Source organism: Akebia trifoliata, chromosome 5, assembly GCF_017979445.1.
Source record: "Akebia trifoliata isolate Shusen 1 chromosome 5, ASM1797944v1, whole genome shotgun sequence".
Lineage (NCBI taxonomy): Eukaryota > Viridiplantae > Streptophyta > Magnoliopsida > Ranunculales > Lardizabalaceae > Akebia > Akebia trifoliata.
The window spans coordinates 1,533,373-1,549,688 of record NC_141379.1 but is presented as its reverse complement, the minus strand read 5'-3'; the positions used below and the strand labels follow the sequence as shown (position 1 = coordinate 1,549,688).

At 34.5% G+C, this 16,316-nt stretch overlaps 2 protein-coding genes across 2 annotated transcripts; one reads left to right on the top strand and one right to left on the bottom strand.

Annotated features, from left to right (window-relative positions):
* The first annotated feature begins 2,435 nt into the window (after positions 1-2,435).
* Positions 2,436-6,885, top strand: LOC147400856 (Rubber elongation factor protein (REF)). The gene is made up of 3 exons (XM_086441895.1): positions 2,436-2,591; positions 2,701-2,931; positions 6,306-6,885. The coding sequence occupies exons 1-3, from the start codon at positions 2,577-2,579 to the stop codon at positions 6,732-6,734; spliced, it is 675 nt and encodes a 224-aa protein (XP_086298021.1). The 5' UTR covers positions 2,436-2,576; the 3' UTR covers positions 6,735-6,885.
* Positions 6,886-8,850: 1,965 nt separating this feature from the next.
* Positions 8,851-10,748, bottom strand: LOC147400855 (F-box protein At1g67340-like). The gene is made up of 3 exons (XM_086441894.1): positions 10,460-10,748; positions 9,911-10,073; positions 8,851-9,827 (listed from the first exon to the last, which is right to left on the bottom strand). The coding sequence occupies exons 1-3, from the start codon at positions 10,657-10,659 to the stop codon at positions 9,081-9,083; spliced, it is 1,110 nt and encodes a 369-aa protein (XP_086298020.1). The 5' UTR covers positions 10,660-10,748; the 3' UTR covers positions 8,851-9,080.
* Between the last annotated feature and the right edge of the window lie 5,568 nt (positions 10,749-16,316).

Genomic DNA, 16,316 nt, shown 5'->3' with positions numbered 1-16,316 from the left:
AAATATTATGAAGGGGAAAAAAAATGCAAAACACTTTTCTTACTAACTTAGTAAGATTTTAAGGCTTACGAAGGGTTGTTTTGCTCAAATGGATTACCATGTCAACAATCCTGTAAATCCTTTGAGTTTTGATGAAAAACTCAAGTCCAAACAAACAAAAAAAATTCAAAAAAAATTTATTTTGGGCTTGATCTAAGATTTTAAAAATAGATGGTTAGTGAACTTTCACCATACTATTAAACTTATCACCAAACTCTTAAACTTAAAATTGAAATTCAAGGGTGAAAAATAACTTTGTTTTTGAATTTTTTCTTCAAAGTTCATATAATTTTCTCCTCTACAACCCTGAAGAATCAGATCATGTTTTCTGATTCCACACAGTGAGCCCAAGTAATCTTATTAAGGTGTAAAATCCTTACTAACTTAGTAAGGTTAGTCGAACTAAAAAAAACGCAGAGTATAAAAATGCTTTTTCTTGAGATAGAATTTTATATTCTCGAAGAAAATGGGTGATTCTATGCACATACAGTGAGTCACTGTAGCAAGCCTCAACCCGTGCTTTCATTTAAATAATGATTTTTAATAATTTTTGAAAAAGATAATAAATTTTTATGTATCTGTTTACGAAAGCACAGGTTGAAATGGATGTTTTCAAGCAAATAAATAAATAAATAATTTAAATATCGAAAATGCCCTCCACACGTGTCTAATCATACATTAGAAGTGGATTTTTTTAAAAAGTAGAATCACAAAAAAAAAAAGACTCTCATACCTCCTCTAAGCACTAAAAGTGGATGTTTTAAAAAAAAAAAAAAATTGAAAACATGTCTAAGGCAATGTTTGGATTGAGAGAAAAGAAGAGAAGAGAAAATAAATGAGTTTCTCTCCATTTCTCTTGTTTGGATTGTTAGTGTGGAGAGAAAATAAAAGAATTGGAGGTAAGAGGAGAGAAAAAAAATGAGAGTTTTCTTTCTTTCTAAAAGTGGAGAGAAATCGAGAGACATCCTTTTAAAATATTTTATATTTCTAACTTTGCCCCTAGATCTCTTTTAAGATATTTTAAAATTCCAAAATTATCTCAAGTTCTCTCCTATCAATTCAAACATGATGAAGAGAAATTGAGTCTCTTCTCTCACTATGTTTGGATTGAGAGAAGAGGAACTCAATTTCTCTCCATCATGTTTGGAGTGTTAGGAGAGAACTTGAGACAACTTTGAAATTTTAAAATATCTTAAAAGAGATTAATGGGCAGCGTTGGGATTATAAAATATTTTAAAAGGATTTCCCTCCTCTTTTCTCTACTTTTAGAGAGAAAGAAAACTTATATTTTTTTCTCTCCTCTTCTCCCCCATACTTAACAATCCAAACAAGAGAAATGGATAGAAACTCATTTATTTTTTCTTCTCTTCTCTCCAGTTCTCTTGATCCAAACATAGCCTTATTCTAATAATAGAGATTTGCTATTTTGAAAGTTGTGTGCTAATGGCACAACACCATGTGTACTGAAAAGTTAAAATAAAATAAAGTACTTAAACTGCTCCCAAAATTTTCTCTTAATGACCAATCACTTTTACTCACTTAAAACACCTGGCGTCATGCCATTGGTTCATTATCTTAGCACATAACTTTGGAAATAACAAATCTTAGTTCCGTGTTTGTGTTTTGTTGTTCCATGGTGTTTGAATGGTAGGGCTGCAACTTGGTCCGATTCAAACCGAGAATCAAACCAAACTGATAGCTTTAGAGTGGTTTGATTTGGTTTGAAACGAATTGCGATTTCGGTTCTAGATTACAAAAATGGAGAATCGATCAATTTGATTTGGTTTTCGAATCAAGCTTGTGTAGAACCAAACCAAATCGAGAACTGATCCCCTAAGCAATAAACTAATGACTTTTTATGGATAAACTAATGGCTTTTTATGGGTTGGTTTGGTTCAGTTCTATGGGTTGTCAATATTCTATAAAGCGTAAGTAATATTTTTTTAATGTAAAAATAAACATAAAATTTCATATAATAAATTACTAATCTATCCATAAAAAATCATTAGTTTATCCATAAAAGATGATATTGACAACCCATTGAACTGACTTGAACTAAATCGACTTTAGTCTGGTTCGAATGGAATTTTGTTCAGTTATGATTCTTATTTAGTGAAATTGACCTATAATAGTTCGATTCCAATTTGACTTCAAACCAAACCAAACCAACCCAAATCAAGGTGCTCCCTTACAAAATGGACCCTACATTCACCACCAATCAAAATTCAGATATTTTCCAAGTTGTGTAATGGCTCTCCACGTGTCCTTTGAGAAAGCTCAACTCGACAAAAAAGGCGCTAGATTGGCCGATCTCCCAAACCTTCTAGTAACCTCTTGATCCAAACGATACGGTGTTAACCTCCACGATATTGACAGGTGGTCATATTTTACACCGCCTTCATACCAACATCAAAACTACTTTTTAGCACCTTATAAAAACCCTTTTGCTGGATCTACAGAGCCTCGACATTTGAGAGTTGCAGAAGAGAAGGAAAAAAAGAAAAAAAAAACGCTTTTAAGACCCTTTGAGAACTAAAATGGCGACGAACACGGTTGGTGATCCGGTTTTATTTATTTATTTATTTTTCTTAGTTCGATATTTTTTAATTTGTTTTTGTTTTCGTTTCTTATTAATTCTTGATTTTTTTGGTTTTTATGTAGATGGAAACTGATAATAAAAAGAAAGAACTGAAGCATCTAGAGTTTGTGAAGATTGCTACCATTAACACCCTAATCTGCCTGTCGAATCTTTATGAGTACGCGAAGCAGAACTCTGGGTCTTTGAAATCAGGAATTCGAACCGTGGAGGGTACTGTAACAACTGTTATCGGCCCTGTTTACGGGAAATTCAAAAGCGTTCCTCAAGATCTCCTTGTATTCTTAGATACAAAGGTATTCTGACTCAATTTCTTGTAAGACTTTTTGCGTTACATTCGAATCGCGATTCCTGAATCTTTTTTTTTTGTGCTGGTGCGAGATCGATCGAAAGGTCCCTTTTTTGTCTATCTTTAGTTCGAAGATGTGATTGTCAGTTTGCAGTTCTTTCTTCGTGTTTTTATAATTTAAATTTAAATGGAGTCTTGAAATCCTTGTTCTTTGCAGAATTGAGAATCAAAAGAGGCCCTTTAATAACTTGGGACAACGAAACCCTTTGTTCTGGAAATTTAGTTTCTTTATTCTTGCTGTAATTGGGTTTTTTTTTCTTAAATTCATCTTTACGGACTGTATAACATGTTACTTTCATTGTTAAGGAAGTAAAAAATTCTTGGGGAATTTCTTTAAATTCTTTGCATCTATTTGTCAATTTGGTTCTGGTTCAATAGCATCTGACCTACCTTGTGATGAAGTTTTCCCGTCTTTTATTCTGCAAGATTCTATAGTTTTGGATTTTTTTTTCCTTCGTTGTGCCTCAACCTGTTACCCTAACTCTATGTTTGGTTCATTGTGGGTTGAATCAGTTTTGGTTATTGTTTATGTTAACTGCTAGTATATCGGAGTTTATTAGAATTTGTAAGTGTTGTAAGCCTAGTTTACAAATTTGGGTAACAAAAGATTGGGATGGGTACAATGTGGGATTTTCGTGCAAAAATTCATCCCGTTGACAACAATATAAAGCTAAAAAATAAAAAAATAACAAAATAAAAAAAATGAAAAATGTGATGCTTTTATTGAGAAATCCCTTTTTAATGATAACAATTCATGCATATATGAAGTATGTACTAAAGTCCAATTTTATTTTGAATTATTTTATATCTTAGAAATCCTGGATAGTTGTATTATAATATTTTAGTAGAAATTTAAAAAAAGTGGTTTTGGAGATTCGGTGAAGAAAGGAATAGTTTGTGGAGGAAGGTTATTAGGGCAAAGTACGGGGAAAGGGGGTTAGGTTGGTGTAGTGGCGAGGCGAAAGATCCTTATGGGTGTAGTGTTTGGAGAGAGGTTCTTAAAGGGATGGAGGATTTTGAGAGAGGGATTAGATTCAGAGTGGGATTGGGGGATAGAATTAGATTCTGGGAGGATAGTTGGTGCGGCACGTTGCCTCTGGCAGTCCAATTTCTGTCTCTGTACGCTTGTTCAATTACTAAGAATCACTTTATCCAGTAGTGTTTGGTTGGCAATGACTCTGGTCCTACTTGGGATTTAGGGTTCAGGAGAAATTTCAATGATTGGGAGCTAACTGAGGTGACATCTTTCCTTGATCTTATGCTTACGGTTCAACTCAACGATAGTGAACAGGACAAGTGGGAATGGGTAAGAGCTAAGGATTCAAGGTTCTCCGTCAGATCTTTCTATAATTGGCTTACCTCCTGTGTCGAGAATTCCCTAGCGGGATCTATTACTTGGTCAAGGTTAGTTCCTTCTAAAGTATCTTTTTTTGTTTGGTTGGTTAATCTGGGTAGGATCCTCACTTTGGATAATTTGATTGTGCGGGGTTGGATCATTCCTAATTGTTGCCCTCTTTGTATGAATGATGGGGAATCTGTCGATCATATGTTGATCCATTGTTCATTTTCTTATAATATTTGGTCGCATGTCCTTGGTCTCTTTGGTTTTAATTGGGTCCCTCCTCGTAAGTTCTCCTTGTTGTTAGTAGAATGAACTAGTAACGTTTTCCATACCAGAAAAAGGATCCTTTGGGCTTTGCTCCCCTCAGCTATCGCTTGGGGGATCTGGAACGAAAGAAACAACATAGTGTTCAATAATAAGAGTAGCAGCTTTCATGCAGGTTTTTTGGAGATCTTGGGTTCGTTATACCTTTGGTCAAAGCAGAATATAGAGTTCGCGGGGACTACTTTTGACGATTTTGTGTTTAGATGGCACTCATTTTGTAATTACTAATGTTGTTTTTCTTTTCTTTGTTGTTCTTATTTTAGGCTTCCTCGGCCTCTTTGTTTCTTGTATTACTTTTCTGATCAATATATTATACTTTTCAAAAAAAAATAAAATTTGTGAGATAGTCAATATATTGTTGATGTTTAAGACTCATCTGAACATAATTGTCAATTAACTTGCGTGAATACTTACAAGTCAAATCCTTCACAAGAATTAACGAAATGTCATGAGGAATATTAACTTGGTCTAAAAAATAATAGAAAATCTCTCTGCAATCGCACCATTTTTGGCTATAATATCTGCTGTTTTATCGGTTTCTTTCCACGAATACTTTAGTGCTTGCGAAGGCCTTTCTCACATAGGAAATTGACCTCAATAAGAACACATGCTTCCAAGATGCCTTTGATGGCTTCGTTGTTTAGGTACCGAACTGCATACTTCATGGAGTCTGCACCAAATAACCAAATGAGGAATGCCTCTTTGGTGAGCAAATTTAAATTGTGACAATGAGAAACAATTATAATCCTGAGTTAAAAGGTAATTATAATCTCATATTTAAACTAGACGCATAGTAATATGTAAAATACTTGTTTAATTATTACATTTTATTTTTATTTTAAATGTGTATAAATAAATCACTAATGTATACAGCTAATTAATACATGATGGATGATTGTATGGGATCTTAGAAGTACATATGCTTGGAATACTTCAAATAAGATGTTATAGATCCCCAACTAATTACACTTCTATACTTAAATTTTTTTATTCTTTCATCCTAATTTCAGTGTTCACCAGAAATATTTTATGCAATTAGTACTGATTTCCATTGAAATATTTACAAAGAGAAATTGATGATCAAATTTAGAGACTGGCGTTGTGGAAGTCAAAATATTATGTTTAGTAATATGGTTAGTAAGTGCTTTTGCTCATCTTCTATTCCACTTTGATCTGTTAGTGTAGTTCTAAACTTATTTCAAATTGTTATGTTGTTATCCTGTTTGGTGGAGTTATTTTTTATTACAGTATGGCAACTACTGGGAGACTTCTTCTTTCTTTGTGGGTTCTTTTACTCAAATGTTTTGCATACCTCTATTTTCTTCATAGTTCATTTTTGGATCGTGTGTGTCCTTACTGTCTAATCTCTTCAATTAAGTTAGATAGTGTAGTGTGCACAGCTAGACAGCCAATTTTCTAGGAAAGCCAAAAGCTATGATCATGTCATTTCATTTGATTGTAGTATGGTTTCCGAACTACAATCATTGGGGAACAATGAGACTTCTACTAGTTTAGTACAAGCCTGACTTGAATGTTATGGTTTGCATTCCAATTCATGCACACACACATTCTTGATTAGTTATGGATTTGAAACTAGATAATTGGAAGCAACTTTAAATTAACAGTAAACTCACCAACTGTTTTGGCCATTGCAGGTGGATGAAGCTACAAAGAAGTTAGATGAGCATGCTCCCCCTTTGGCAAAGCAGGTTGCAAGCACGGCATGTTGGATGGTGCAGAAGGCATCACAGCTGACCAAAGCTCTTGTATATGAAGCTCGAACTAGAGGTGTGTCTGTGGCAGCACACAATTCTGTCAAGAAATCTGAACAGTACTTGTCGGAGAAAGCAGTGAAGGCCTGGTTCAAGCTCAATAAGATTCCAGCTTTCCAGATGGTGGTGGACGCGGTAGTTCCCACAGCAGCTCAGTGGTCGGACAAGTATAACCAGGTTGTTGCAAGCAAGACATGTGAGGGTTATACCATCTTCAGCTATCTTCCTCTTATTCCAATCGGCAAGATAGCCAAGGCATTCAAGAAGAGAGAAGAGGAGGCTGTGAAGGAAGACGTGGAACCAATCTCTTAAGTCTTACGAGAGATTTCTGATGGATGTCAATTTGAAGATGTGCATGACTGTGGCTATTGTATATTAGACAGTGTGAACTCTGAATGGTATTGAGTAGGATCTATGTTCATAGCTATCTTCTTCATTCCCCTCCCTCCTCTTTTTCCTCTAATGTGGCTATACCACTAATATTACTAAGTAGTCTGGGTTTTATGATTGGAGATTTCTCATTAGAGGTAATAAGTAGAAAAGATTTTCTTTCAAATATAATGGGGGAGAGATTAGCCAGAATTATAGGATTTTTCTCTACAAAAATCTTCTCATGAGGAGTAGGGTTTTGGAGACATTGAAGATGCCTACTACTTACTTTCATCTGCAATATATTTTGATGTTCTTCCCATACTTTTACAAGTTCTTGAGTCGACTCAAACTTGGATGAGTGACTTAGACTAGATCCAATTTCGAGGTGACTCATCCCCTAACTCGATTGAGCAAAATTTCCAAACTTTACTGGAATGAATTCATCAACTTGGCCAAGTCCTAGACAATGCACCGAGTCTGTGGGAAACTCAATTTAGTTTAAATCTTTTACTGATGAAAATGAAGATTAATTTTTATTATAAAATATCAAAAAGCTCAAATGAAAGATACTCAATCGGGCAAAAGTCAGCTCACGAATCGTCTTGTATATGGTCCCGTGTCCACCATCCCACTTGCATTATCCCCTCCCACCCCCCCATGCGATTCTATTGCTTTTTGTAAGTCCACACACAAATAGACAGACAGACACACACGCAAAATTGAAGTGTAATTCTACTTGCACAAGATCAATAATGGATCAAATGGGGGAGAGAGAAGGCCTTAAATCAAAAATACTATTATTTATATATTCTCCATCAAAGTTGTGAAAACCGTATCATTTTTTTTTTAATTATAATAAATTCTTCTAACAAGTAGGAAAAGGGTGGTCTTTCATCTCTACTACTCTAATCTAATAGGGCTTGCTGTATAGCCTAAGGGTGGTCGTAGATCAGGTTGAATGCTAGAATACATGAGATCTGCCCGGTCATTTCGGTAGATGAAGTGAGGGGGCGTGTTAAGTTGAGAATTTCTAACATTGTAGCATTCTTTTCTAGTTTGGAATTTGAATTTAAAAAATAAAATAAAAGACTAATAATAAACTGACGTTCTTTGTATGCTCGTGTAGATCTTTTCCTTGTGTACTCAGAACAAAAAGATCTATGGTTCTATGCATACAAAGAGCGTGTTTTAGAGCACCAGTTTATCAATTTATCACGAATCAAAAAAATTATATTAAAAAAAAGACTAATGATAAAATAATGACTCGAAGAAACGTAAGTGGTCTGATACACAAGGAAAACAGATCCACCATTTTGTGCCATTGCCACATCAACATATTATTTTGAGTCCGATTACCAAGATTAAAAAATATTATACCATCGGTCCAATTGAAAACAAAATGTCCATCAGAATTAAAATCTCTTATTATAATAATATTATTTTTCACTAGCTTCTCTCATTAACAAGTAGTAAGCTAAAGATTGATCAATCATCCCAATATTTCATCCACAAATTTTATTTTATTGTAACCCCAACCTTTTGGTGAGATTAATCTACCTGTCACTCCATCCAACCTATCACGTGTTAGGATGGATAAATGATGACATTTCAATGGAAGGACACATAGAGATTTGATGTCATGACCTGAGAGGAACACACCCAATCTCTTCTTACCAACTCAGTTATCCCGAGGTAATTTTTCAGTAATACCCTCCAAGGAGGTATTTCTATTTCTACATTAATTAAAAAGCAAAGACGTCATGAAACGAATATGATTCCTCCAAAATTTTGTATTAGCCTCATCCCATTAAAATTAGACTCGATTTGATTTAAAGATTCTTCCCTTCATTTAAGACATTTTATTACTTCCCAGAAAACAAAACATAACACGCTTCTCCCTTCCCAAGAAAAAATGAGTAATTAGGAAATAAACAACGCCTCGCATTTTGTGTAGTAGATCATTCATATTTGCAAAGAATTTGTTTTCTTCCCTAGAGAAAATTTCCAACTTTTTATACAAGGTGCAAGAAACAAAGTTTTAAAAAGAAGAAAAAAGTAAATAAAACTTTTTCTTAAGGAATAAATCTTGCCCATATTGTTATATGATACAGAAAAGGTCCCCTTCGTAACCTCCAAAATACCTTCTCCTCCCCAAGAAAATTAAAAAAAAAAAAAATTCATAAAACCCTCCAACTACCACATTACGCCATAAATAAATTAAAAAAAAAAAAAAAAATAGAAAAAGAAAATTCTATTTCGGTTCTATCTTTTCCATCACCGTTACCGTTAACTTTGAACGATAGCCTCTTCGTCCTCTTCAACCCCAACCATCTCTCTGTCGACATCACCGTCACCGTCTCCTTCTTCGTCCATCCATCGTTCTATGGGTGCGCAGTCCACTTTATGGCGCAACTTCCAATCTAACGCTTGACACGCTCGAGAACAGTAGTTTACAGCGCCACAAACGGAGCACCTACGAAACTCGTGACGTCTCGTCTCGGGTCTACCGCATCCAGCGTGCGAGCACAACCTCAATCCCTGACCCGCCACATCACCTTTCAAATTGAACCACTCAGCCAAAAACTTGCTCGCAGGGTGTGCCTCTTGTGCCGGTACGTTACAACCGAAATCACTCAGTAACGGACAACCCGAACCTAATATGTGGTTGTGGTTAGGATGACACGTTAGCCAAGGGCAAGACGAAGGAGACGATGACGCAGCGGAGAGGACGGAGGCTAGTTCTCGAGCGTTGGCTTGGACGAGAAATTTGCGTCCCTCGGCGATGTTTTGGCGGACTCCATAACCGTCTTGTAGACAATGCCCTAGTTCGCGGAGTGCGTCGACGTGGCCTAGGAAGGCGGCTCGAGCACAGAGAGCCACGCCGGCTCGAAGGTCTTTATCGTTCTTTGAGCCACCACTGCCGTTGAACTGGATCACGGCTAGCGAGTAGAGAGCAGAAGCATGGGATCTGATTGCGGCTTTAGCCATTAGAGATGCGCCGCTCCCTCTATTTTGTAAACAGTAGAATCGAATCTGCTCCGATAACAAAGGAAACTTGTGAGTCGATTGAAAGATTATTATTTTAGTTTTAATTTGAGAAAAAGAGAGAGACGGACCATGCCAAGAGTATAACTGGCTTCGCTGTTTCCGGCTTCTACGCAGAGTTTCAAGAAGCGATGAGCGGCTTCAGACCAGTTTTTGGCTTTCATGGTGAACGATTTTGGTGAAGCTTTCGATAGTACAAGAGGGTGGAGACCTAAACTGTTGAATCTCTTACATCTGTTTTGGTTTTGAAGATAATCAACAAGCCATCGTTAGTTCTTTTATGTCCAAAAAAAAAAAACATTTTTTTCAGGATGAATGAGAGATCGAAAAAACTAGTTTGGGAGTTCTTGAGACACTGATCTCAGGAACAAAAAATTAAACATTAAAGAAAGTGAACTCTTTTCTAAAGAAACAAGAAAAATCACAAAATAATAGGAGAGAAATCGAAATCCACAAACTAATTATTAAATTTCTTTATAAAAAAAATAAAAAATAAAATAAAACAGCAAATTCAACGAAAATCAAAAGAACCGTAAATAACAACAGATTGAACGAATCGAAACCAAAACTGAAAGAAAAAAAAAAAAGGAAAAAAAAGAAAAAAGAGCAATTAAACCTACGTTATCAGGACATTGATGAAATCCGAAGGACATCCAGCACTGGAACTTAGTTTGCATAAGATGCAAACAACAAGATCGTCTGGTAATCCATCAAAAAAATCAGATTTTCTAGCGATCTCCAGATCTGATTTAGGTTTTTTCCTTCCCATAATCTTCATTTCTCCCCCCAAATATCTCCGCCTCTTCATCTTCTCTTCCATTCAAAGCTAAGTGTTAGAGTTCACTAATAAAGCCCTCTATTTCTTCTTCGTTTCTCTCTTTCTATCTCTCTTACCTATAGTAAAATTAAAATGAAGAAACGAATTTATATAGCAATAATAAGAGACCATTTTTATTTACGGTTTTACCCTTATCTGGTCAAATGAAGTTTGACCAGATCCCTCCTCTCGTCGTTTGTTGCTTTATGTACTGGAAATCCGTCTCCCTCGTCTGCACGCTTTTAAGCTTTTTGTTTGTTTTTTTCTCTTTCTAGTTTCTCTCTCTAATTAAGGTTAATTTTCAGTTAATTTAATATTAAAATATGCAACTAACTTCAGTTATTTTGTTTTGGGTAAGATTTAAGCTTAAAAAGCGATTTAAACAAACTTAGGTAAAAAAATTTAACCTTCGACGACCTAACTAGTGACGGTCAAACGGTTGAGTCTACAGTAAAAGCCTCGTTCAGTTACTCTTTTTTGTTTTACTCGCCGATTTTTATCGTTGTTTTCTGGTATTTTGTTTTGTTGTCTCTGTATTTTACACTAAATGACAAAATTACCCTTGTTTTCCGCTAAAAATGACTTTGAAAAGTTATTTAGGATATACTCTTAGAGCATCATACGTTGTCAGGCAGACGAGTTAAGAGTCCACATTCCGAGTTACCTCGCGGGTCACCGAGTTTAAATACTGATTGATGATTATGACGCAAAGAGATTGGACCTTGTAAATTTGATCAAAATTTATATATCGAGTCGCAATGATCTGACTTACTCACGTGGGAAACTCAATCGACACCCTTGAGTGACATGATCCAAAATCGAAGATCTGCTCTCATCGGGATACAAAAGTGTAGATTTTCATGACTCCTGTATTTATTATGAGAATTTAGAAACAATATTAATCTAGAACCAAATAATATCATCAGTTCTGTATCCTGAGGAGGGCAGATCTTATTTGATCTACTTAATTTTGTTCATAGATCGCATTATCAATCCAATGATAAGTAGCCAATAGTATTGATTGATGCCTCATAATTCAAATTTATCTCTAGAATTTGGCCACTATGGTGGAAGTCATCTCTCATGGAAAGGATCCGATGTTATTAGTGGTTGACTTTGTTCTCTTTCTATTCTGATTTTTATTCAATTTGAACATTGGCCTAGTTAATGTGATGGACAATTCACATCGATTGTCTCTTTTGTATGATTTAAAGACTCATTCTAATTAGGATAATGATAAATTGACTCCTCCTCTACTCTCTTGACGTGGTATGTCTATAGAACCATGGTTTTAAATCTTGTTACGACATTTCGATTTTTAAGAAAATCGAAATAATTCCGAAACATACTTAAAACATTCACGAAACATTTGATATATTTGAAACATTAAAATTAACATTTTAAACATTTTTTTCATAGAAGATTGTGGTCAAGTGGCATATAATCAATTTGAGAAAATAGGGTTTTTTAAATATTTACAAAAACTTTATGATACAACCTGTTTCGACTCAAGATTTGAAAATACTAAAATTTCCCGTATGACACATTATGTTACAAATCGAAATTTTGAACCACGCATAGAATCATAGATTTTCCTTTGGATACATAATTGCATATCTCCCTAAATATGTGCAATGGTGTATCCCAAGGAAAAAAAACCTTTGATTCTATGCACATGCCACATCAGGAGAGTAGAGGGGGAGTTCGAAAATCACGACTCTTCTTATTATTCACTCATCGTGGTCTCTATCGAGTTTTAAACCTTGTTCTCCACACAATGCCCATTGTAACACACATATTTCAAGCATCATAGTTACATTTTTTTTTAGGATCTTCTTTTTGCCTCCACACACACACAAAAAACCTAATCACTTTTTGGATTCTTGGTTTTTCGAAAAGGGTGGTTATACACACCTCCACATTGTAAATGGGTCAAATCATAAAAACACATTTTAAAGGGTGATTAGCACAAAATGCGTTCTTGGGAGATCGAATGGGTTTGCCCTTGATCCAAAATTGCAATGGCCTAAGACCTCCCTTTATTTTTCTTTTATTTAATCTTTTGCTTGATTAGCAAAAAAAACATAACACGATTTTGAAAAATAGGGGGAGATTGCACCTTATATCACATATCTTAACATGAAAGTGTATAGGAACCATAGATGCTTTTTGACTAGTATCTTGATGAAAGCATCTTTGAGTCTTACACACTTTCATGTTAGGATGTGCGATATGAGGTACAAACTTGAGGTCACTTCAGGTTATTTCGTAATTACTCTCTAGTTAGTGACATTGTCAATTTAGACTCTCTTTTAATTCAAGAATATATTGCAAGTGGTTCAAAGTTGCATTACAATATGTCAACAAGAATAATGATCCACCATCCAAATCACAAAGCACATTAATGCTAACTTTCATCTTATTACTTGTTCTAACTTTTAAGGCTTGCTCTAATTTTTTCTAGAATTTTCCTAATTTTTAATTTTTTAGAAAATACTTAGTCATACCTCAAGTATATGATAATAAAGTTACAAAAATACGACTTACACGATGAATGATGAATAATATATCACTAATAAATAGAGAAATAATACTTTAAATATTATTTTAGGGTTCTTGAGTGTTAATCAGCTACCGATTGAAATCCAAATTGACTCAGAAGGAATTTTAATTGAAGAAAAGTGGTCAAATTAATTTTATTGAACTTCAAAGAGATTCGGGGCTTTCCTAGTAGCATAATATTGTTTTTTTAACTCTTATTCAAAGGAGTTCGGTTCGAGTATTCCTTCATCGAGAGCTTAGACTCCAAGTAATGTTGTCATTATTAAAAATTTTTTATTAGTAAACTTATTTTTAAGGGTCGTGTTAAAAATATCCCAATTATTAATTAGGGCACCTCATTTACCCGAGGCAGTCCAACAAATTGTCTTGACCATCAAGGAACCCCAAGTGATCAAAGTACCCTGTTTTTTTTATTTTTATTTTTTATTGTTGTCGACATAGGTCAAAAAATCTTCGACATGCCTCCTTCAATGTCGACACAGTGGGATGTTCTAATCACAATAAAACTTAGGTAATAAAGTTAAGTTTTAAATTGTTTGAGGTGTCCTTATTAATACAACGTGCTCCCCTAACTACCTCCTGTTTTTAATGAGTTCAATAATTCATTGATAAGAGGTTTGAATTCACATTTATAACTTTTTAGTTGATAATTAATACGTTTCACTTATTCAACAGGGTTTTATGGTCAGTCCGAGACGTGCCAAAGACTTCCTTGGGGTGATCTCGTAATTCCTTTGGATTTCGTATATATTATATATGGTTCTACGTATATCTTATTGAGTCACCTGACTCAAATTGCAACTCATCAAGTTGACTCAATTAGACTCTCCCAAGTCTTAAAACAGTGGTTGAATCCTTGTTCTTCAATTTGTATCTGATTTCTACTCTTCCCACTTTTTCTCTCTTCTTTCCTTCTTCATAAAAGCTAATTTCTTAGTTCTTTTTATACATTAATTATAATTATGAATTTTCAAATTGCGTTAAATTACAGAAACAAATTCCAATCTCTAGAGGTAAAGAGCACGAGCCAATCAAATTATTTGATTGTGTGGACCCACAAATCATTTTCAATGACAATTTTGTCCTAAATATCACAGCAAATCGCCAAATCCCAATAATAGCTTTGCGGGAAAAGAAGAGTCATTCTTTGGGCATATTCGTTTTTTCCAAAACCTTTCAATCAAGATAACTCGAATATGGGACGTCGAATCTCAAACTGACACGTAGCGGATTATGACAAAAGAGATGCTCCTCTAGTAAAGATAATGTTAACATGAGAATGCCACGTGTCTCTCTTAGGTCAGCTTCTCTGACTTTTTATCTGTTATTATTCCGATTTATGGCCGAGATTATGATTGAAGAACAGATTACATAGAGATTGGTGAAGGTTTTTCTGTGAATGTTTTTCAAGGAATATCTTCCAATCTCAATCGTCCATCTGAGCCCATGTATTTTTTTGACTGGTAGACCACATTTTACTTATAAGACACCAATAATATGTAAAAATCTGTTGCAACACAAGGGGTTGGTTTAGTGGCAAGCCGAGCCTTGATAAAGTTCTCAAGAAGGGTAGGTCATGTGTTCGAAACCCCCTGAAGAAATGAATTTCTTTGAAGTTCAACCAGTTGCACATAAGACTTTTCGAGAGGGTGGTGTGTGTGACTGTGGGATGGGCATAGTACTCAATAAAAAACATTTGTTCTTAAAGATCACGTTATTGAGGATTCAGATGATTGAGTATTGAAAATGAACGTGGAAATAATGTTTCTTTAAAATTATGATTATGTAGTTTTGCTAGAATTCAATTTTTTCAAAAGCGATTTTCCATATTGAGAGGGAATATTTTCCAAAGCCATCTCATGAGAAAATTACCTTCCTACCTCTTGTATGTTTTTAGTTATTTATTTTTAATTTGTAACACCTCCAAATGTACATTCTCTTGGTTTACACCCACATCTGCAAAATTAAAAACTCTCATTTTGATGTTTTCCCAAGGACAATTAAATCGCTGGAATTCATTTTCCTAACGAATTCATTTTCGCTTGAAAATTAATTCCTTGCATTAATCATACATAGCCTAAGTGTATTATAAAATTTGATATCTTCATGATATTTAGAAAAGTTTTGTTGGAACGATAAATTTTACTTATAACACAATTTTTCAGATTAAATGATTTGCGGAGATATTAGATGGTTGTTCTTCAATTTTATTTATTTATCACTATAACACCCATTTTTTGTTTCAAAAAATTTCAAGTCCATTTTTTCTACAAATATTTCATTTAAAGAAAATAAAAATAAAAAATCAAACTCATTTTATTCCTCCAAATACTCTTAGGAGGAAGGGGGATTTTGAAGCTTAGGTGTAGTATATAATTTCATAAATGGGACACATTATTTCGCTTTTATACAATTGCATGGAACACATTTTTCCTAAAATTATTTTCAAAAAAGTCGTGTTAGAGTGACCTCAACGGTGTGGTGACATATGCATGTCTGGAGATGCGTTTTACTTGTATCTCGGAGAAAAAGCATCTATTGGCATGCAAATGTGTCCCTCATTGAGGTCATTTCAGCATTAATCTTTTGAAAGTATCCCTTTTATTTCGTTATTGTTGTTCATTGAACACATTTTCCCTCAAAATACTTTAATATCGTGTACCCATGGTGATGCTAGCCTGCCAGGTAATTGAAGTGTGTTACACAATCCAATAAGCATTATTGAGTCCAACTATCCTTGCTTAGATGGTGACAAATATTAAGTCTCATTCATCGTCAAAATGACTTTGAGATGCGTACAATCCTCATAATTTGTAATAAATCTCGAGGTTTTTTTTATGGTGGATGAGGCTTAGTAAGGAAAGGTTTTCTCTTAAGAAATTTTGTAAAACGTTATCTATATTAAAATAAAAAATAACAATAATTGCAATATAAATATTTGCATAAATACAAAACTTTACATGAATTTACGATTATTTGAGAGCATAACAAACTGGAACTGGACAACACGTTATGTAGTACATGCAAATTGCCGAAGGCCACGTTACAGCAAGAAACCAACTTCACTTAATTTAGTTGGGAGTAATATCGAAGCATGA

Bases quoted from the DNA above. Each gene is read 5' to 3' on its own strand.
- LOC147400856 (XM_086441895.1), top strand. The intron at 2,932-6,305 runs GTATTCTGACTC...TGGCCATTGCAG, and splicing joins TTGTATTCTTAGATACAAAG to GTGGATGAAGCTACAAAGAA.
- LOC147400855 (XM_086441894.1), bottom strand. From the start codon at position 10,659: ATGGAAGAGAAGATGAAGAGGCGGAGATATTTGGGGGGAGAAATGAAG. The intron at 10,074-10,459 runs GTAGGTTTAATT...AAACCAAAACAG, and splicing joins TTCATCAATGTCCTGATAAC to ATGTAAGAGATTCAACAGTT. The intron at 9,828-9,910 runs GTCCGTCTCTCT...TTATCGGAGCAG, and splicing joins CCAGTTATACTCTTGGCATG to ATTCGATTCTACTGTTTACA.